We start from the raw sequence: 23,850 nt of genomic DNA, 5'->3' as shown, positions 1-23,850 counted from the left end.
ACCACTAGATTAAGAAAGTTTTTAAAGTCTGCCAATTCCAAGCATGCGTGAGGATGTGGTGCAACAAGGACCCTCATGCACTGCTGATGGTAGGTGAAGCCATTCTGTACAATTCCTTGGCCTTCCTATTAAAGTTGAAGACTTTAATTCCACTCCTAGTCAAAAAATATTTAACAACCAGTACAGATAGGAAACTCCATTTCTCACAAATGGAAATACACATGTGACTCCAGGGGAGTTCTGACCCACAGCACTGGTGGCCACAGCCCCAGGAGGTCAGATGGACACTAGGTATTTCTCTACTGGGGTTCCAGGGACTACTGTGTTTTGGGGGGACAGCCAGAGACCCAGAACCATCAGGGCTGGTTGATGGACTCACACATCAGGCGGTACAAAAAGAGTAGCTCCTTAGCAGTGACTAAATAGGGGCCCCCAGGGTTGCAACAGAGTTGAAGGGGAACTTGGGGACTTGGGATAGTGACTTTTTACCAAGCTGAATAAAAATATTTCCAAATTTTGATAATTGGCATGGACTTCATAGTGGGTACTGGCTGAATATCAGTTCTGAATTTTCTTTAAGGCAACTCAAGCATATGTGCAACCGTGTACATGAAAAGAATGTATATGTAACCACTAATTCATCATAAGCAAAGAGGAAAAAAACAGCAAAAAGGAAAATGGATGAATAAATGATGTTCAATTCATACAGTGGAATATTCTAGAGTAATGAAAATAAGCTACAGTCACAGGCAATGTGAATGATTCTCACTAGAGTAGAGGGGAGAAAAAAGACATGAAACAATACATACACTATGATTCCATTCATAAAAAGGCTTTACTAGATTAAACTATTGGATAGAGAAGCATAAATAGGTAGTAAACCACTAAATATGCAGAAATGATTATGAGAGTTGTGAAGGAGGAGAGTAAGTAAGTTAAATGGGCAATTCTGAGGAGTAGAAATTTCCTTTACTTCATAATTATTTGGTAATTCCTCTTTATACGTTTAATGGGCTTTTCTCTATTATTTTATATTTTTCAATTAAGGAAAAAAGAATTTTAAAAATCTTGGAGCTCACTGAGAGTAGTGGGCTTTGCAGCTGAAGTGCAATAGTACAAATGACGTGGTAAGAGGCCGGCAGAGCTGTGAATTACAGCAACAAAGAAGGAAAGAAAGTGATTGGAGAATTATGCAACATGAATGGTATTTATGCAAAGACGGCTCATTATAGGACACAGAACTCTCTGGGGAGCAGTGGAAGCCTTCTTAACTCAGAAAGAAACTCCGAACACAGTTTCCCAAAGAAAAATGGGCACCAAGGGCAAAGTAAGCAAATAAGCTGTATCTTTGTTCAGTTTGTGCTTTTCTGTGTCTTTGTATGTTTGGCTAAAAGAAGCTTCCTTCAGGAACTCAGGAAGCAGTGACTTACAGTTGATCAAAAGGATATGAGTGGCCCCTATGCCAGGAACTTATTCCAGGGAAATTAACTGTGGATTGCCAAAATGTTTATTACAAGGGTGTTGAGTTAATATTAATATTATTCAAATGGCCAAAAGAAGAGAGATTTAAGTAACTAGGCTGTAACCCTAAAATAGAATATGCATAAGTTACAAATAACGTTGCAGGAGAATATGGGAAAACATTCACAGTATATTAATAAGTAGAAAAAGCAGATTACAAAATACTATGGACAATGTATCTTATTTGGGGATATTCAAAGAATTTGCATCAAAAGCATAAAGTGGGTAATGAGCTTACAGATGAATTTCATTTTATTTTTTGTCTTTAAAAACAGGTATGCCTTGGCACTTTGAAACTTCCTATAATTAATATATATTTCCTTTGAAACAAAATAAATAATATTCAAAAACATAATTCAAAATTACTTAACTATTGAAAAATAGATATTCATGTGGTCAAAGACTTTGGGAAAAGTATACCAAATGTAAGCATAGTAGTGTTAGAATTCAGAAGATTATAGGTTTGTTTCTTTCTGCTTTCTTTCAATGTTGCTTATATTTGAAATTAAAAATATAATTTGAGGCTAGAAAAGAATTGGGATTATAGAATCCCAAATACTTAAATTCTGTTCATTCATCTTTACCCAAATTCTTACAATTAGACCAAATTTTTATTTAATTTATATCCTACAGATAAATTTGATAATGATGTAAGCCTCATTTCTCAGACTTTTAATGAATTATCTGGGGACACTGTTCAAATGCAGATTTTGAGTTAGTGGATTTGAGGCAGGGCTTTCATCTCTAACAAATTCCCAAGTCATGTGAATAAATGCTTGTCTGAGGACCACACTTCGAGTTGCAAAGATGTAAAACACATCTATTCTCCAGCAATTATCTGACTCAGGTAATTCAGAGCTGATTTCAAACAGTTCACTCAATAGATTTTTATAGGCCATCTACCTTTTCCAACTCTATAAATCTATCCTCTCTGTTATAGAGGGAAAAACTTGAGGCATTATATTAAGGTAAACTTCAATACACCTGTTATTATTTTTCAAGAAATAAAAAATGTAATGACTATAATGTAGAATTTAACTTCTTATTTTTCATTAAGATCCCTTGTCTTTAAAATAATATCTGTAAGATCCAGCCACAAACTCTTTAAGTCTTTGTCATGAAATTATAGTATTAATATATTCTAATTTTTTCTCATGATATCCTCTCTCCCACCCCCAACCCTGTCAAAATCTCTATCTCCTTCTTCCTTTTCTTTCTCTCTTTCAGGTTATTAGATGCAAAGCAGCCATCGGCTGGGAAGCAGGCAAGCCCCTTTGCATTGAAGAGGTTGAAGTAGCTCCCCCCAAGGCTCATGAAGTTCGCATTCAGGTAAGTGGAGACTTTCCTTGGGTGGGAGCAGACAGGGCCCCAAGTGGAGACATGGCTTCTGTCAAGTCAATCCTATGTGCTATGATTCAGAGGCCTTGGAGTTTCTAGTACAGGGAAGTTGTATTTTTAGGTTCAGTCAAAAATAGGCATTATCCCAAAAAGGAATAAATTATCCATTATTTTAGTAATTTTTGAATAATGGGTTTAAAATTTAATTGGTCTTAACATTAATCATTTACCCTAAGAATCAGACAAAGGAATTCACTTTGAATTTGAATTAGTTAGGTTTTCTTTTTGTTTTCCAATTGCTAATTATTTGAAAGTGTTATTAAAAGGAAGATAGAGAATTTGATCCAAAACAACAAAGAAGAAAAACCTGATATGCTGCTGTGGGCAGCCGAAGGGTCCTGGGTATCCAGAGGAAGAGACAGGAGTAGGTCACAGGGAGAAGAGAGTACGTGGAATGGAGTGAGATCACCGATGGCAAGTTTGGACTTTCTCCATTTTTCCCAAGCTGACCAGACTTATATTTTCCCTGAGGACCCCCACATTAAGAGTCTGTACATGAGAGTGAATGGGACATCCTCATTGACAGAACCTTGAAGAAGAATATAGATATACATTGGTAATTAATGTAGACAATCCTTAATTTGATATCGTTCTCGTAACTGTAAAAGGTATATTACCTTAACTTTATTTCAGTAAATTTACCCTATAATAAGCCTATAATATAATAACCCTATAATATAAGCCCTATTACCTTTCATTTTTCCTCTCCTGGAGGCAATAATTGCCAATCCTATCTCTTTTTTGATTTTCTGACAACAGCAAAAGGTGGAAAACAAAGATGCATTATAAAACAAATTTAACCTAGTACATTTTTATTAGTTCTTTTTTTCAAAAGGTGATTCTTTTATTGAGTTCTAGAAGTCTTATAAAGTTTCAAAATGATATCAGGCCTAATATTATATGTAATGTCCAGTTCAATAATATAGTTGCAGAAACACAATTCAAGTCTGTAATTGCCTTGTAGATCATTGCTACTTCCCTGTGCCATACTGATGCCACTGTTATCGATTCTAAATTTGAGGGCTTAGCTTTCCCAGTGATCGTTGGCCATGAGGCTGCAGGGATTGTGGAAAGTATTGGGCCAGGAGTGACCAACTTCAAACCAGGTATTTTATTTTATTCAGATAAAATGGAAATGTCACAATATTTCAGAGATAATTCTTGAGAGAGTCCTGGCTTGGCATGCTATAATTGATCTCTATTTACAAAGGGGGACCATCTTTTCCAAAGTAAAACTGAGTCACACAATCTATCACAGTCTAGCAATGGGACAGAATATTTGAAATCAGAACTGTCTAATAAAATCTGGGAAATGCGGTCATTTTATTTACATAAAGCACTGAGAAATTGTCCTATGAAGCAAAGGTACAAGGTTAGCTTAAACTGAAATTTCCATGTTTAACAAATGACACCTTACAAAAGAACAAGATCATGTCCTTTGCAGGAATATGGAAGCTGTCAGTCATTATTCTTAGCAAACTATTGCAGGAACAGAGAACCAAATACTGAGTGTTCTCACTTATAAGTAGGAGCTAAATAATGAGAACATATGGACACAAATGGGGCAATGACAGGCACACTGGGACCTACTTAAGGATGAAGGATGGAGGCAGGAGAGGCTCAGAAAAATAACTGTCGGGTACTATGCTTAGTACCCGGGTGACAAAATTATCTGTACACCAAACTTCCATGACACGACTTTACCTATATAGCAAACCTGCACATGTACCCCTAAATCTAAAATTAAAAGTGTTGTTTTTCCTTTTCTTTTCTGCGACAGAGTCTTGCTCTGTCACCCAGGCTGGAGTGCAGTGGTGCAATCTCAGCTCACTGCAACCTCCATCTCCTGGGTTCAAGCGATTCTCCTGCCTCAGCCTCCCGAGCAGCTGGGATTATAGGCATGTGCCACCACACCTGGCTAATTTTCTATTTTTAGTAGAGACAGGGTTTCACCATGTTGGCCAGGCTGGTCTCAAACTCCTAACCTCAGGTGATCCACCCACCTTGGCCTCCCAAAGTGCCGGGATTACAGGCATGAGCCATTGTGCCCAGACATTTTTTTTTTTTAACAGAGTCTTACTCTGTTGCCCAGGCTGGAGGACTGTGGCACGATCTTGGCTTACTGCAACCTCCACCTCCCGAGTTCACATAATTTTTGTGCCTCAGTCTCCAGAGTAGCTGGGATTACAGACATGATCCACCACACCTGGCTAATTTTTGTATTTTTAGTAGAGACAGGGTTTCACCATGTTGGCAAGGCTGGTCTTGAATTCCCAACCTCATGCGATCTGCCTGCCTCAGCCTCCCAAAGCACTGAGATTACACATGTGAGCCACTGCATCTGGTGTAAAATAAAAGGTTTTGTTAATGACATGTTATAACAACTTCTATATAAAAATGCAAACTATTTTAATATTAACAGCAAACTATGTAAAGAATTAGGACTTAGAGGTAGCTTTAGTGAGAAATATACATATGTCAGTGTTAGCCGAAGTGTCTTTTTGGAAGTTTGTAAGATAAACATAATACCTAAATGAAGCACACACCAATAGCTGAAATTATTTACTCCACATTTTACAACAGATCCTCCAGATACTGGAATATGGGCTATGTAATCCTCATTTGGCAGGCTGGATGAACCATGCCACTCTTTTCTCTTTGAATGAGAATGCTCCAAAGTTGGAGGTACATTAGTACCTTTCCATTCCAAAAAAGACTGTACAAACAAATTGCTTCCCAACATTTTGTGTCAATGAAGGAGTCTGGCCAATATCATCCCTTTAGCCCCAGCTCTGCCACTTACTGGCTATGTAATCTTGACCAGTTATGTCACTTTTCTGTGATTCAGCTCAGATTTCTGTTTTATATAGTGTGAATAAAAATAGGGCTCATCTCAAAGAGTTTTTCTGAGAATTAAGTTCTGAAATAATACATGTAAATAGTTATGTATTAAATGCATGCGTGGCATGTATTAAATGCATGCATGGCATGTATTAAATGTTGAACAAATGTGAATTATCATCATTAGACCTCAGGCATTGAAGCACAGAAGTCACGATTAAATTGGAATTTATGAAAAAGTGGAAAAATGTGGAATTTGAAAGTGAATCTAAAGGTGAAACATGGCAATGATATAAAGTTTATACCTAGCCTATAATTGTTTACCTCTCCTATTATATAAGGATGTTATGTTTCATACATGGTGTTTGGAAATGTAATAAACAATAGTCATGATGCAGAGAGTCATAATGACAGCAAAGTCCCAGAGTTCTGTGTCTGGTGATATCAACACAGATTTGTTGCTTGACTGCCTAGCAGAGTAATTTTTTAAAAAATACAATATAGGCAATACTTGGGGGAATCTGCAGTCTTGTAAGGTAATGAAATATTGTAGCCACCTATACTTTCCACTGAATATAAAATGTATACTATAAAGAAAAGGTGTTTTCCACTGATTTATCTGGTAGGAACTATAAGTAACATCTTAGGCACCATCCAACATATGGCCTTTTTTTCTAGGTGACAAAGTAATTCCACTTTATGCACCTCTATGTAGAAAATGCAAGTTTTGTCTGAGTCCACTCACAAATTTTTGTGGAAAAATCAGGTAAGCACTCTACACTGTTAGTATAAATTTGAATGAATATTTTGGAAAGCACATTGACATTACCTAAATGGCCTTGAAGAGGTGCAAACCTTCCACATACTAATTCTAATCCTAGGTGTGTACAAGATACTATTGCAAGTGCACACAAAGAAACATGTGCTGGAATGTTCATTGCAACACTGTTTATTATAGTAAGCAATTTAAAACAGCACAAATGTCCATCAGAAAGAGAATGAATTTTAAAATTGCTACGTAGTAGCACAATGGACTACTACACAACAATGAAAATGGCTAAACTTGAGCTGCATGTATTAACATAAAATAATCTCACACACATAATGTTAAGGGAAATAAGCAAATTGCTGAAGGAATATTTAGTAAGGTGTCATATACAAAAACAATACTATACTTTCTAATGGTTATTTGTATATGTAGTAAAAGCATAAATAAATCACTGAAATAATAAATGCCAAATTCAGAATAATAAATACTTCTACAGGGATGAGAGAGGGAAACAATAAGGCACAGTAAAGTGATTTACCCCAGGGCAACATAGTTATAAGTCTTAGAGCCAGGTTTTTAACCCCGGCAGTATGGCTCCAGAGTCCACAATCTTAATCATCTTGTTTTTGCTTTACTGAGACTACAGATTGAAAGCAGTTATTTAAGAAGCTAAAACTGTACTACTCTTACATCTATTACTGTGCCTCAATTTTTTCATCTAAAAAATGAGGATCAAAATAATGCCTCCTTCATAGATTTGTTCTAGACATTCAAAGAACTAATATTTTTTGCAAAGTTTTAATGAAATAATGGATTTAGACAATGCCAATAAATTCTTTCTAATGTTATAAAAAGAGAGATAATTGTATATTCCAAATGAAATATACAATACCACCTATAAAGCATTACCACAAAAATATAAAATCTGAATCAGATCAAGTGTTTACATCAAAAATACTAATTTATGAGGGGATACAGGGATACAGAAATATGTTTAACCATATTACAGGAATGTTATGAGCAAAATCCAGAGTGAGGAAAATTCTACAAGACAAATGATTCAATTTCTTCAACAAACAAATTGCAAGGAGAGAGAGAGAGAGAAGGGATCTATAATTTAAGATAATTAAGAGACAACAAATATGTGGACCTAAAAGAATCCTGTAGAGACACACGTTAATGTATTTACAGATGAAATAGTGATATCTGGGATTTGCTGCAAAATATTCCAGTGTAGGGGAGGGAGCAGGTATTGTGAAGGAATAATAGGTGAAACTTGATTGGCCATGAGTTGATGGTTACTGGAGCTGGGACACAGACACATAAGGGTTCATTATGCTATTCCTTCTACTTTTATACATGTTCAAATTTTCCATAATAAAAATTTTTAAGAGTTAATACATGTAAAGCCCTTAAAAGCATTTCTGGTACACAAAAGCATTCAAAAAAAGTTTGTTCCCTGGCCGGTGCGGTGGCTTATGCCTGTAATCCCAGCACATTGGGAGGCCGAAGCTGGAGGATCACCTGAGGTCGGGAGTTTGAGAACAGCCTGACCAACATGGAGAAACCCTGTCTCTACTAAAAATACAAAATTAGCCGGGTATGGTGATGCATACCTATAATCCCAGCTACTCGGGAGGCTGAGGCAGGAAAATTGCCTGAACCCAGGAGGCGGAGGTTGCAGTGAGCTGAGATCGTGCCACTGCACTCCAGTCTGGGCAACAAGAGCAAAACTTCGTCTAAAAAAAAAAAAAAATTTATTCCCTGCACTCCAGCCTGAGTGACAAAACGAGACCCTGTCACTTTAAAAAAATTGTTGTTGTTATCTTTAAAATGCTTTCAACAAACTATATTTTGTGAAAAGTCTTGTTGTTTCCCTAATTTTTCTGTCGTGTAAATTGTCATGAAAGATGTATAATGCTCAATATATTTTGTAGGAAAATGATCAGTCTTCCATTTATTGTAACTCCTCTTTATTTGTATCTCTCTCTCTCTTTTTTAATTTTCTAGTAATCTTAAAAATCCTGCTAGTGATCAACAACTAATGGAAGACAAAACCAGCAGGTTTACCTGCAAAGGAAAACCAGTTTACCATTTCTTGGGAACCAGTACATTCTCTCAGTACACTGTAGTGTCAGATACTAATCTTGCCAAAATAGACGACGATGCAAATTTAGAGAGAGTTTGTCTGCTTGGATGTGGGTTTTCAACTGGCTATGGGGCTGCAATCAACAATGCCAAGGTAAATGGTTAAACACCAGTTTGTGTAAAACAGAAGTTACTGGGAGGCAGTGTGATACAGATGAACCTGTTATCTCTAAACTTTGGCTGTGTCATTTATTACCTCTGTGATTTTAGGCAAGTTATTTAACCCTTCTAGAATAATATCTACTAAAAATACTCATGGGGATAATTGAATCACATCATATATGTAAAACATCTGGCCCAGTAGCCCACATATAATTGGCGCCCAGCATATGTTCTTATACTATACTAACATGTAAGATTATAGATCATCCCTGATTCAAATACAGCCTGTTTAAATATGTCTCCTAAGGATGAATGCTCATCCTAGGACAGGTGACTCCATCAAAGGGCAATAAAAATGACAGAAACTCACTTCCATCTTCACAAAACCACCCCTGTCTTCTCCCTGATGCTACAGAGTTCTCTCCTTCGATCAGTAGTAGTTCATTTCTGCTTCTCATCCTGTTCCTTTGTAGCTTCAAAGGAGGGTCTCTGGTAGCAGCCCTGATGTTGACCAGATGTGTCCCTAGAATCCCAAGTTAGAATTTAGAGACTCTTACAAAGCATCTAACCTAGAACTAGAGAGATATCAAAGACAGATCTCACAGTTGGACATCTCAAATAACCTCCTTATTTGAACCTCCCTGACATCAACCTTTATTCCCGACTCAAAACTGCAAAATGCAGCCAGAGTGGTCTTTCAAACAACAAGTCTGAAGATTTTATTTTTCCTGCATTATTTCATTTTTCCCTCAGGGTGAGGTCAAATTCCTCAGTAGGCTACAGTGACTTCCTACTTCTCCCTTTCCGCTGTGCACTGTTCCCTTGGCTCCACTCTGAGTCTCCAGGCTTCAGTCACTGTGGTCTCTGGGCTTTCCACACTTGGCTTCCAGCAACAGTGCAGAGAAGACCACCCTGCCTCCTTCAGGCTGACTCCATTTATCACTTCCTCTCAGAGATCTACTTCAGGTTCTCAGGTATGCTTTGGGTGTCCCTCACAGTTTTCACCCCAAATTTTTTTTCTTTTTTGAGACAGGGTCTCACTCTGTTGCCCATGCTGGAATGCAGTGGCATGATCATGATTCACTGCAGCCTTGACCTCCTGGGCTCAAGCGAACTTCCCACTTCAGTCCTCCAAGTAGCTGGGATTACAAGCATGCACTACCATGCCTGGCTATTTTTTTAATTTTTTATAGAGACAGGGTCTCCCTATGTTGCCCACGCTGGTCTTGAACTCCTAGGCTCAAGCAGTTCTCCCACTTTTACCTCCCAAAATGCTAGGATTACAGGCGTGAGCCACCGCCAGCCTCTGTCTTCATTCTTATCACACTATAGAGAAATCTCCCATGTATTTTTCTGTCCTATTGTACTATTTGTTCCTTGAGGGCAAGAACTCTCTGTTATTCATTGTGATAGCTCTGGAGGCTGGAATTGTCCCTGGCACATAATAGGAGCTTGATAATTTTTCAATGAATGAACAAATAAAACCAGGTGCATGTAAAACCCTTAAAACATCCTGGTGAGGCCTGGTCCTCGGCTTTGTAAACCAGAAAGTCCTTTTTATCAGGTTACCTAGAGTTGTTCAGTGTCAAGGAAACAAAGTCAGCCTCACCACAATAAGAGGTTGATCTAGTAGCCAAGATACCAAAGTATGACTCTTCATTGAGAATTTTATCTGCTACATAGACAAAAATGCTACTCTTTGCTATCAGCATGTTATCTCCCTTTAAAAATGTATTCATCCGCACAATTACTCATTAATACACAAATTTAAAAATTGTATTAGAAACCAAACTACAATCAGAGAAGGGTACTAGTAGCTGGGTGGAGCTGACAGCAGATGTGCACATGGCAGTCAAAGCCTGTTTTCTGCTGTATGGTGCTAGAGATTCAGGGAAGAAGTATCACTCTTCAAGTCTTCCTCTGCTGGGCTCCATGCAGTCCATCCTCTTCTACTACTCTAGTCCTTTTAAGGGCCATTAGCACTAGAGATTCAGCTACAGCCTTCTTTCTTAATTACTTATTTTTAATTGAAAAAATTTTTTAGACATTTATGAAGTATAATGTAATGTTTTGATATATGTATACATTGTAGAATAATTACATCAAGCTAATAATGTACCCATCACTTCATATACTAATATTTTTGTGGTGAGAACATTAAAAATCTACTATCGTAGCAATTTTCAGATAAACAATACATTATTATTAATTATAGTCACCATAGGGTACAATGAAATTCCAGAAATTATTCCTCCTCTCTAACCGAAACTTTGTATCCTTTGACCAACATCATCCCATTCCTCATTTATCCCCCTAGACTCTGGTAACCACCAGCCTAGTCTCTCCTTCTATGAGTTTGTCTTTTTTAGATTCCACATACAAGTGAGATCATGCAGTATCTGTCTTTCTGTGCCTGGCTTATTTCACCTAACATAATATCCTCCAGGTTCATCCATGTTTTCACTATGACAGGATTTTCTCCTTTTTTAAAGTCTAAGTAGTACTCCATTGTGTATACACATACCACATTTTTCTTATCTATTCATCTATTCGTGGAGCAAAAGCCAGGGGTGTGCATACCTAATATTATAGATAAATAAGGAAAGTATTGCAGTTTACCTGTTGCTTAGTAATTTTGTTTCCAATTTAGAATGTATTAATACTTACCTTGAGCAGATTTTCTCTCTTCCTTTTGTTTATGTTTTAATACTAACAGCTTTGCATCCTCATTAGGAAATATTAAGTATCTCTCTATGTAGTATTTTTCTATCACTATACTAGTCTGTAGAATAACATTCCAGTTACAGCATCTTTTCTTACCATCTTATCTATTACTTCCATTTAATGCAATGAAACAAAAATTTATTAAAGATTCAACATACAAAAGACCCTTTCATAATAATGTGGAATTTAAAAAGTTTCTGCCTTCATAAAATGTAGTCTTTTAAAGAAACACACATACACACACAATCAAGGCAGGTTATAAATTATATGATACAAGAAAAACAAAACGATAGGCATTGATTTCTGATTAAAGAATCAAGAAAAGTTTCATAGAGAGAATGTCCTTGAAGTCAGGCGTAGGAGTATAGGTTATACTTTAATTAAAGAAAATAAGATGAAAAGTACATCAGTCTGAGGGAACAGCGTCAACTACAGCGTGAGGAGAAGTGCAACAATCTGTTCGCACTTCTTGTACTGGGAATATCATGGCGATGAAGTTGGAAGGTAGACAGAGGTCAGACAATAAAAATCCTTTCATGCCATGTAAAACAAATTGGACTTCATTCCAAACTGGTGATTTGGAGTGATCAAGTAAATCACTGTAATATTAATACAACCAAATGAGGCCTATTAGAAATATAGATGTCAAATTACTAGTGATCCAATTTTAAAAGGAAAGCAATAAACCCTTCAGAATGTGTGGGTTTTCAAATTTTGTTCTAACACTGAAGGGAAAAAGTAAAACAAGGGAATTATTTTTACTTGGGTTTGTTTCTTATAATCTTAATGAACATTAAATAATTCTCCAAATTTAGGTAGTAATGCATCCATTTTCACATTGGCAGATTTCCTCCATTGGCTATATCATAGAGTTTAATAGCAGGCTGTCCTTAATTCATATGTTCATGCCCCCACTTCCTCCTGCCTCTTAAAACGAAAAAAGTGGGACTAGCTACTTTAGAAGTTATTTTATAATTTTCATGTTTTCAGGTCACCCCTGGCTCGACTTGTGCTGTCTTTGGCCTAGGAGGTGTGGGTCTTTCTGCTGTAATGGGTTGTAAAGCTGCAGGAGCTTCCAGAATCATAGGTATTGACATCAACAGTGAGAAGTTTGCAAAGGCTAAAGCCCTGGGAGCCACTGATTGCCTCAATCCTAGAAACCTGCATAAACCCATCCAGGAGGTTATCATTGAATTGACCAAGGGAGGTGTGGATTTTGCTCTTGACTGTGCAGGTGGATCTGAAACCATGGTATGTATATTTTTTTCTTGGTTTATGTTTTCAATTTATTCTTTGGCTGTTAAATAATAGGGGAAAGTGGATTATGTTTATTATGGTAACTATAACCATTCCTTCTTAGTACTTTCAAATGGATGACAGTGGAGTAGAAGTATAAGCCACAAATCATTTCCCATTCCCTCAGCTATACTCCATTTCCTTCAATGCCCATGAATGTGTCCCCCCAAATGCCAGTACTATCTTGGTGAGTTCAGTCTTCTCTTGTGATAAGAAGCCATGCCAGCATTATGTGTAGATGCTGATTTGAGATCCCTTTAAAAAGCTCAATATTATTTGTCTGGAGATAATATTTTCTAATTTTGTTTTCTATGATAATTCCAATTCCTATTCCTTGGAGACAATTTTAGGGGTTTCTTCATTTTTAATTAATTAGAGAAATGTTCCTTTTGACTATGAAATCAAATAAAATGACAAGTGCATTAAGGGACAGCATTCTTTAGCAAAAGATATAAAGGGATGAATTAACTAACTGCAATGAATAAATAGGAAAAACACTTGTTTGGCTTAGCTATCTTATACATTATATATATGTTATTAATATTAATATTTGTTAATAATGTAGAATATCTTTTCTATAACAGTATATAATATTTAAAATTAATAAACAATATGTGCATGTATTGATATATTTAATATTAACATGTTTACAGATAATAAATACTATTTGTTAACACTTAGATATTATACATTATATAATAATCTATTGTAAGTAATGTTTATTAATATGTAAATAACTATTTCTATTAGTCCTTAATATTAATGTTATTAATATTTGTTCATTCTTCTATATGAAATGCAGCAAAAAATAGAGAAAACTTAGAAATGAACATTTTAAAAGAATTGTGTTTTATGAGAAGTGAGCCCTACCCCCACAAAAAAATATACAGAAGGCAGATCTAGAGAAGGAAATAAGAGAGGGTGACTGGTGTTTCCTAATAGCTACAACACATTCACTCCCATATTAAAGTAGAACAGGGAGAGGCTAGCAACCCACACACAGCCCAGCTCTGTCCATCAGATCTCAATAAATAGGTTGCAAAATTAGGTCCAAATTACACATTTGAAATTTTCTATATTTCAAAAAAACCATACCACAAAATTTAAATCACCTTTTTTTCCTGAACACTGCAATGTTGTATCATTCTGATTTCTTCCCGACTCAGGACAGGCTACAGTGCCCTCAGTGACTGCACTGGTTGCACACTTACGAAGCCAGCCTGTCTATTCTACTCCAAAAAGTGGAATGAAGAACCAACTACAACTACAGGCAATATACTGAAAAGTTACCTTGCTGGAGTGCCCAGCCTAATTCTCCAGAGAGTCAGCAAATAATCACCTAATGTGTATTTACTCAAAGACACTAAGCAGATTTAGGGAGTTTTGTTTTGTGTTTTTTGTTTGTTTGTTTTTGTTTTTAATGAAATGACCAAAGAATTCATCAACTGAATTATCTGCCTATGGATTCTTCTTATTTCATTAGTGAGAGCCATGAAGTAGTTGTGATGTTATTCCTTTTACTTACACCTTCATTCAGCCTAGCTCCCAAGCCATCCTCTAGGCAAGATATAAAGCATAAAATTCTATACTTCCCAGAAGCAAATTTTGTGCTGGTTCTTCCCCCTTGGTTCTTACACAACTGGTGTATTCCCCAGAAAAGAATGAGATCCAGGAAGACTTGTGATGACAGCCACAGGCTGCTGTTCCTCAGTCATTCTTCTCTGAACAGTTTCATTATACTATATGCAAACTGCTGAAAACAGTATCTGGCAGGTACTAAGCACACAATAAACATTAGCTATTATTGAAAATGCATGCATCAAGGGCTCCATATCTGGCACGGCTCACCTGTGTTCAAGGCTTCAGGCCCTGCTTTTGAATTGATGTTAGTACCTGCAGTGTGCAGCATGCCACATCCATCACCCCGCTTCCCATGGCTCATTTATTTACAAACACTAAAATTTAGCCTATTCACCTTATTTTTCTTGTACAGAGATTCCCAACACTAGCTATATGTTAGAATTTCCTGAGGGGTTTTTCATTGTTGTTTTGTTGCTTTTTTAATACCAATGAATGCGCCATACCCAGGATATTCTTGTGTGCTGGGGGCCCACTGACAACATTTTAAAAATTAATTTCTCAAGCTGAGAACCACTGACCTAAAAGTTAGCATCTTCTATCATTAAACTGACTTATTATATCATGAAAGTCATTTTCAGTTATGGAACAGAATTACATTAGAGAATCCAAATAAATCCTTGGAAAAAGAAGGATTTACTTAATCACCAAAAGATGAGTTACCTACTCTCCTACCAAAAGTTTCTATAACTAGGAAAAGCTATGTTTCTAGGTTTCAATGACCTCTAACCCTCTAAACCAAGGGTCAACACCCTGTAACTTACCAGCACAAGGATTATTATTAACACCTGCTAAGGACCCTTTTAAGGAGCTGAAGGTAGTGATACTGGAGTCTAAGACCTGACTGGAAGCTGTAGAAAGATTTTATAACTTTTCAGTGATTAATTTTTTATAGCTTTGATAAGCCCCAGCAATAAGTCAGAGACTTAATTTAGAATTTAATTTTGAAAGTGTTTGTCAAAAATGTTAAAGGCCTCAAAACATTTGATTAAAACAGAACCATAGGTCACTGTAAAGCAATAGTTACTTATTTAGCCAAATATATCATCAAAAGACTTTAAAGGCAATACATAAGGATATATGGATGTAAAAACCTTAACCCTGTTTTTTAAAGCAATTAAAAACCTAATATAGACAACATGGGAATTATTTTGATAAAATGTATAATGTTGTTTCTTAAGTCAGTTACCAGAAAGGGAAAGAAAAACTGGTAGTGTGACTGCTTCTCCTTATGAGAGGCCCATTTCAATAAACCTGATGGGAAAAGTGCTTGAATTTAATCAGACACGGGAAAAGTGTGTTCAGGATTATGAGTACAGCAGGAAAATACATAATTCTTAGTAGCTGCATGAGAAATTTTCTCATTACATTGAAAAATTTAAACATATCAAGAAAAGCCAAGAGTACAGAATCAAGTTGTACTGGAGGAAAACATTCACTCCTAGACCTTTAAGATAAAACATTTTAGTATCAGGCCGTAAGAATAGTTAGAACTGGAGGAAAAAACTAATAATAACTGATGAAAAGGCTAAAGAAGAGAGTTATATCAGTCCAAGGGGAGACAAAGCTGAAAGCAGGGAGATAGCAAAAGTTGAACTTCTGACATATGATTTTGAGAAGTTTTCAAAAGAAACAAATTATAAAATTAAAAGTTAAATTTCTTTTAATTTTATTAAGAGCAAATCAATACTGTAAAGAAACTTTGTTTTAACATAGGGGAATAATCTTAGAAAGACTATTCTAAATAATCCTCTTTTAATTATAGCAAATTTAATCCCATACAAAATTTTTTTATAAATTCCTCTTCATGAACCTTATTATGACTTACACAGATGGTCTATGATATGCCTGGACTTTTGACTTATCCTAATTTTTTTCTTTTTAAATAATCAGTCATTTTATTTTAGGACAAGATTTTACCATAAGATTCTTTTTTATATGAAATTATTTATATGAAATTTTTATATGAAATTTTATATCAAATTTTATATGAAATATATGAATAATGCATATTTTATTAAAATAAATATTATTAAATTATTTTATTAAAATATATTTTTATATTTATAACTGTATATTTCTCTCCCCTACTTACTTTTTTCATCTTTTTAAGTAAATAACTTTAAAATAATCTCCAAATTATATAAAATTATTTTTTAATAAGAATACAGGCCAGGCATAGTGGCTCACGCCTATAATTCCAACACTTTGGGAGGCTGAGGTGGGCAGATTGCTTGAGCCCAGGAGTTCAAGAGCAGTCTGGGCAACATGGCAAAAACCCATCTCTACTAAAAATACAAAAATTAATCAGGTGTAGTGGCACACACCTGTAGCTACTTGAGAGGGTGAGGTGAGAAACTGCAGGAAGTTGAGGCTGCAGTGAGCTATGATCACGCCACTGCACTGTAGCCTGGGCAACAGAGTGAGACTGCCTCAAAAAAAAAGAGAATACAATTATATATTTATATATGAATTAGAATTCTTATTCCTAATAACCTTAAATTTTCATGAAAACTTAGAAAGCAAGAAATCCTGAACTGTTAGATGTAAGCATTTTATAGATGAAATCATCTCACAATTTTAGAAACATGTTTTCCTATATCACAATTTTTTAACTGGAAATGACTCACACATCCAGCATTTATTATTTAATTTAAAATAATTTTCAGATTTTATACTACACAAAGTCCACTTATAAGCATTTATTTCATTTACATATACTTTTTCATTTTTAACAGGTATCTAGATAACTTTTGATAACTGAGATATTATGCAGAATTAGTCATTATTTAAGGTTATTTCCTTGTTAACTTTTTTTTTTTGAGATGGAGTCTCACTCTGTCGCCCGGTGGAGTTCAGGGGCACGATTTTGGCTCACTGCAACCTCCACCTCCCGGGCTCAAGCAATTGTCCTTCCTCAGACTCCTGAGTAGCTGGGACTACAGGCACACGCCACCGTGCCTGGCTACTTTTTTGTATTTTTAGTAGAGACAGGGTTTCTCCATGTTGGCCAGGCTGGTCTTGAACTCCTGACCTGAAGTGATCCACCTGCCTCAGCCTCCCGAAGTGCTGGTATTACAGGCGTGAGCCACCATGCCTGGCCCTTATTAACTATTTTTAAAATCTGAACATCAGGTGAAAACCTAAGTAAGAAACTTAAGGTTAAACACATAGGGATTTTGCTGGTAAATTAGGTGGTTCAGTTGCTGTTATTGACCTAACAATTTTAAACTAGTCTTATTTGTCAAAAAAAAGTCACACAAAGAGAGATTCGGCTGGGTTTATAGTTTCACAACCTTTATGCCAAACTCTGACACTTTAAACATTTATCAGAGGCAAATATAAAACTTATTTACTTACACACAAATGTATGCTGATTTTTTAGACATCTTTATCTTTATTTTACTAATTTTTTTTCTTTTTTTTGAGACAGAGTCTCACTCTGTCACCCAGGCTGGAGTGCAGTGGTGCAGTCTCGGCTCACTGCAACCTCCTCCTCCCGGATTCAGGCAATTATCCAGCCTTAGCTTCCCAAGTAGCCGGGACTACAGGCAGGCAACACCACACCCAGCTAATTTTTGTATTTTTAGTAGAGACAGGGTTTTGCCATGTTGGCCAGGCTGGTCTTGAGTTCCTGGCCTCAAATGATCCACCCACCTTGGCCTCCCAAAGTTCTAAGATTACAGGTATGAGTCACCTACACCCAGACTATACTGAACATTCTATCTGTAATGGAACACTTGGCCCTCGAGGCTCAATCTACAATGATACTATGATGTCATTAGCTTGAATCCCATTATCTTACAGGCAGAGTTGCATTAATTTTTTTCTAAAGCATTGTACATTCCCACAGTGGAGTTCATATTCTACTTTTCCACTAACTCAAGTAGTCTTTTGTGTTCGATCTTACAGAAAGCAGCCCTGGACTGTACAACCGCAGGCTGGGGAACATGTACTTTCATTGGAGTAGCTGCTGGTAGCAAAGGATTGACTATTTTTCCAGAGGAGCTAATAATCGGCCGTACTATAAATGGAACATTCTTTGGGGGTCAGATTTTTTTTCTTCATAGCTTTAAATATTTTTCCTAGTAGTTCTGAAATTCTTAGAGTGAAGATTATTGAAAGGAAATAAAAATAATTTACCCAAACATTGAATCCTTAGAGCATATCCAAACACTACATAAAAACTATTAATTACTTATAAGTAATTTATATAAAAAGGTAATTATAATTTGCAAATTGAAATTTAATTTGCATTTGAATGAACCAACATGGAGGAACAAAAAATAAACATTGACCTAATTGAGATAATTTGTTATATAGAGTGGAAAATAATCTTAAATTTTTCTTATAAAGAAAATTTTTAAAGTAGATATAAGTGCAGAAAATTAAAGATGGAAGGAGTTTAATCTATTTGAAACAAACCAAATCTGACCTAATAATTTCATTCGTTCAGCAAATGCTGATTAAACTACTCTGTGTCAAGTGCATGTCTTTATTTTGCATTTTGTCCACATTACAGGTTGGAAAAGTGTAGATTCTATCCCAAAGCTGGTCACTGACTATAAGAATAAGAAATTCAATCTGGATGCATTGGTGACCCATACCCTGCCTTTTGACAAAATCAGTGAGGCATTCGACCTAATGAACCAAGGGAAAAGGTACATTACTAATAGATGATTGAATGATTTAAAAAACATTTACAATGATTCTATTTTTTTTTATGTTAAGAACTAACCAACTTGTTTTTTCTGACATTTTCCACATCCCAGGTATTAGATGTGCTTAAAAGATTGAATAGTGGCTATTTCAGAGGGAAAAGGCTTCCATTTCAATAATGCACATCTGTACACTGTTACAATATAGAATGGTGGTATAAATTCATACAATTTCCATTTCAAAAACCATTAACTCAGTTGGGGCTGCTCCCTAGAAAGAGAGGTTTCTGCATAGTATAATGTTAGATCCCTCTAGTACAGTGTACCCCTGAGTTTGGCACCATGGTGTTCTGCAGTTTGACACAGAGTGCCTACCCCAGACCCTTCACAATCAGAATGGGGTGAAAACCATGGCTATGTGAACAGAGAGTGGCAGGGATCAGACATGTAAAGGATGCCCCAACTGTCTCATTCTCTTGCTTTGCCATGGAGTTCCTATAAGATACCTTCTGATCCACTATTATAGTTATACAGTCTCCCATGTCAGGGATTCCAGGAACTGATGTATAGAAATGCTCCACCTGGAAGATTCTTAGGGTTTGGGGGATTAGTAAGACTAGGATAAATGATTCTAGGTAAAATATTCAAGCACAGCCTTGATCAATAGAAACAAAGGTCAAAAACATTAGGAACAATGATACATAGAGGAGATGCAGGACAAAGAAGAAATGAAAAGAGAAGACACAACAAAAGAGAGGAGGAAAAGGCTAAAGTAAAATTAAAATAACTGGGATTTGAAGCAGGGAATAAATGTTGCAGAAGAAGAAGATAGTTTCATGGTGTGAGGACCCAGACTACTTCTTGGGGAAGAAACCTGAGGAAATATCCCACTGACATGAACTCCCCAATTTGCAAACGTGTCAGTGACAACATATCAAAAGGAAGTTCAATAAAAAGAAAATACAAGCATTATTTTTTAAGCTACACCATGTAAACTTAGTATATAAGCCCTGCAATATTTTGTACAATCTCAATATCCCCATAAGGAATACTCCTCAAGTTAGGAGTTAGAGGTTGGAGTGGGGTTTGAGCCTCACACCCTTGTACTCATATCCTCTAACACAAACTTTTTCTCCCAGAATTCTCAATTATGGAACACACCCATAAGGAATGCTAAGTGGCGGCCAGGTGGAAAATGCTGCATTGCTTTATGGGCAAGTCTCCCACATTCTCCAAGGAGGCTTCCCTGGTAATCAGCCTAGGGGTAGACACCAGAGTGAGGCTTCCTGCTCCTTCTCTAGCCCACTGAGAATACCGTCAGACTGCCCACACAGATGGAAAGGTGGCAATGGGGAAGGCAGAAGTTGGGCCTCATCAGATGTGTCCCCCATATGGGCACAGGAAGCACAAGAGAGGGCAGGCCCTCCTACCACCCAACTGCAAAGAAGCAAGGAAGTGGGAGGAAGGGGATGGGATACAATGACTGATTAGCCTGTTGAGGTGCAGTGACCCTGCCCCAGAGTGAGGAAAGGACACAGAGATTCTCCTTCCACAGGTAGGGGTGTCTTCCAGTCCTGGGTGAAGAAAACATTTATGCATAGCAAGCTGCTGATAGGGGTTCCACAGCTCCAGCAGTAATGTCTGAGATAAGGACTGCTCTGTCCTTGAGGCTTATCCCCCGCTTGGTGTCTACATGTTGGAGTTATGCAGGAATAAGAACATCTGGGTTCTCAAAAAGTAGAATCCCAACACACCAACTTTGATGCCCACTCCCTCCTTCGATGCTCAACTTTGCCCTCAGCTATAGGAGATCTGAGAACAATGACTATTCCAAGACTAAAACCTGACTCCCTCCTTGGTACATTCTAATTCTCCTCAACAGCACCACTGAGTAACAAGGACGCTGCCTAAGGTGAGTGAGGGTCCTGAATTCCCCCCCAGTTTACTAGCACATGTATAAAATATTATTAACACCATGAACGGAAGAGGATGATGGGATAAAAGAAATTAGGCTTAATAAAGTGGATGTCTAAAAAGGAAGACCAGATCCTGAAATGAAAAGGCAAAACTTATTTGTGAGCTTTGGTTAAATTTATCATGAAAATTATACTTATTAATGTTTTATTGTTATTAACAGCATCCGAACAATCCTGATCTTTTGAAGATGCCAGGAGCAATTTGGAATGCTATCTGATTGAATGTGAACCTGTCTGGTTAATTTATTACCTGATTTGATGAACCAAGGAAAGCCATGAGTTTAAATAAATATTTACATTTAATACGGGAACATAAAAGAGCTTTAAATATTACAGCCTTTGTACCTGTTACATATATGAATATTCCCTATGTTAAATAATAATAATAACAACTAGTGTTTATGAACAGAATCATATGATCTTTAGAAATTGTTTAAAATTAGTTCTGGGAAGGTGAAAGTGGGGAATTAAGAGATAATAAATAAAACTAGATTGGCTTTATGTTTATAACTTTTTTAGATTGGGTAATGAATACATGGAGTTTCATTATACTTTTCTCTCCACTTTTGTCTATGTTGAAAATTTTCTGGGAGCTAAATGATGAGAACACATGGACACATGAAGGGGAACAACACACACTGGGGCCTGTTGAAGCCAGGGAGTCAGCAGAGAGACAGCATCAGGAAGAATAGTTAATGCATGCTGGGCTTCGTACCTGGGTGATGAGATGATCTGTGTGGCAAAGCACCATGCTACATGTTTACCTGTGTAACAAACCTGCACATCCTGCACATGTACCCTGGAACTTAATAAAAGTTGGAAATTTTTTAAAAGAATGAATAAGACCTGGTATTTGATAGCACAACAGGGAGACTACAGTCAACAGTAATTTAATTGTACATTTTAATATGACTAAAAGAGTATGATGGATTGTTTGTAACACAAATAAATGCTTGAGGGGATGGACACCCCATATTACATGATGTGATTATTACACATTGCAGCCTGTATCAAAATATCTCATGTACCCCATAAATATATACATCTAATACCCTCAAAAATTAAAATAAAAAATTTTAAAATAAAAATAAAAAAAAGATTTTCCACAATAAAAAGATTTTTACTGGAAAAAATCACTATATTTCACATATATGTGTACATGTATACACTATATATATACATTATATATATGAAATATATATATGAAATATATAGTAATTGTGATCATGTGTATATATATTCATATATACACACATATACATACATAAAACACTATTATATAATTTGTGTTCCAATAAGCCACAAGCTACTTTTTAAAAATAAGTTGCTAAATAATTTTCTTTTTAACATCTGTTAATTTCTTTTCTCTTAGCCCCACTCTATCATTAACTGCAATCACATGTAAGGAAATATCAGAATCTATTTATGTGAATGTTTAAAAAAGAATAAAAGCATATCTACCCTCTCAAGTTTCTATCTCTATAAAATAACTGCCCTTTCATCTTTGATAATTTTTTTTCTTCAACTTTTAAGTTCTGGGATACGTGTGCAGGATGTGCAGGTTTGTTACATAGGTAAATGTGTGCCATGGTGGTTTCCTGCACAGATCAACCCATCATTTAGGTATGAAGCCCAGCATCCATTAGCTATTCTTCCTGATGCTCTCCCTCCCCCAAACCCCCTCAACAGGCCCCAGTGTGTTGTTTCCCACGATGTGTCCATGTATTCTCATTGTTCAGCTCCCACTTATAAATGAGAACACACAGTATTTGTTTTTCTGTTCCTGCATTAGTTTGCTGAGGATAAGGGCTTACAGTTCCATCCATGTCCCTGCAAAGGACATGACCTCATTCCTTTTCATGGCTGCATAGTATCCCATAGTGTATATGTACCACATTTTCTTTATCCAGTCTATCATTGATGGGCATTTGGTTTGATTTGCTATTGTGAATAGTGCTGCAATGAATATACAAGTGCATGTAGCTTTATAACAGAATATTTTATATTCCTTTGGAGATATACTTGGTAATGGGATTGCTGAGTCAAATGGCATTTTTGCTTCTAGATCTTTGAGAAATCACCACCCTGTCTTTCACAATGGTTGAACTAATTTATGTTCCCACCAACAGTGTAAAAGCATTCGTTTTTCTCTGCAACCTCACCAGCATCTGTTGTTCCTTCACTTTTTAATAATCACCATTCTGAATGGCATAAGATGGTATCTCATTGTGGTTTGGATTTCCATTTCTCTAATGATCAGTGATCTTTGATAATTTTTACAACATATAATGTTGAGCTTAATGATCTGTAATTGGTACTAATTAATGCTATTTTCAATAGTCAATTAAAAGTTACAAAAATTGATGTACTTATAAAATAATGTAAGTAAACATTCATAGTTATAAGATTTAACAGATGAAAAGATTTATATAAAAATAGCAAAATGGAAGGTTTCAAATTATTATACTCAAGATGTTACAATGAACAGTTTAAAAGGACAAGACAGAACTCAAATGCCCATCAGTGATAGACTGGATTAAGAAAATGTGGTACATATACACTATGGGATACTATGCACCCATCAAAAGGAATGAGATCATGTCCTTTGCAGGGACACGGATGGAGCTGGAAGCCATTAACCTCAGCAAATAACGCAGGAACAGAAAAACAAACATCACATGTTCTCACTTATAAGTGGGAGCTGAACTATGAGAATACATGGACACATCGTGGGGAACAACACACGCTGGGGCCTGTCCAGGGGACAGGAGGGACAGCA

The 23,850-nt window shown here is 36.3% G+C and overlaps 1 protein-coding gene across 4 annotated transcripts; it reads left to right on the top strand.

The window, feature by feature from the left end:
* The first annotated feature begins 1,100 nt into the window (after nucleotides 1-1,100).
* On the top strand, nucleotides 1,101-21,904 carry ADH4 (alcohol dehydrogenase 4 (class II), pi polypeptide). 4 transcript variants are annotated; one of them, XR_013417238.1, is made up of 10 exons: nucleotides 1,152-1,327; nucleotides 2,749-2,850; nucleotides 3,884-4,025; nucleotides 6,439-6,526; nucleotides 8,540-8,771; nucleotides 12,494-12,754; nucleotides 18,328-18,485; nucleotides 18,960-19,098; nucleotides 20,978-21,007; nucleotides 21,233-21,904. XR_013417238.1 is itself a non-coding variant. In XM_015138865.3 (10 exons), the coding sequence occupies exons 1-9, from the start codon at nucleotides 1,202-1,204 to the stop codon at nucleotides 20,988-20,990; spliced, it is 1,239 nt and encodes a 412-aa protein (XP_014994351.2). In that variant the 5' UTR covers nucleotides 1,152-1,201; the 3' UTR covers nucleotides 20,991-21,007; nucleotides 21,233-21,904. The 4 variants fall into 4 exon arrangements, 2 of the variants coding, with proteins under 2 accessions (XP_001106068.4, XP_014994351.2); XM_015138865.3 differs by having other exon boundaries at nucleotides 18,350-18,485; XM_001106068.5 differs by lacking the exon at nucleotides 20,978-21,007 and having other exon boundaries at nucleotides 1,101-1,327; nucleotides 18,350-18,485.
* Nucleotides 21,905-23,850: the final 1,946 nt, after the last annotated feature.

The sequence above is a fragment of the Macaca mulatta genome, chromosome 5 (assembly GCF_049350105.2).
Source record: "Macaca mulatta isolate MMU2019108-1 chromosome 5, T2T-MMU8v2.0, whole genome shotgun sequence".
NCBI classification, from domain to species: domain Eukaryota; kingdom Metazoa; phylum Chordata; class Mammalia; order Primates; family Cercopithecidae; genus Macaca; species Macaca mulatta.
The sequence above is the reverse complement of the archived record's forward strand: the minus strand, read 5'-3'. Positions and strand labels throughout refer to the sequence as shown.

Bases quoted from the DNA above. Each gene is read 5' to 3' on its own strand.
- ADH4 (XM_001106068.5), top strand. From the start codon at position 1,202: ATGGTATTTATGCAAAGACGGCTCATTATAGGACACAGAACTCTCTGG. The intron at 4,026-6,438 runs GTATTTTATTTT...CTTTTTTTCTAG, and splicing joins AGTGACCAACTTCAAACCAG to GTGACAAAGTAATTCCACTT. The intron at 12,755-18,349 runs GTATGTATATTT...TCGATCTTACAG, and splicing joins CAGGTGGATCTGAAACCATG to AAAGCAGCCCTGGACTGTAC.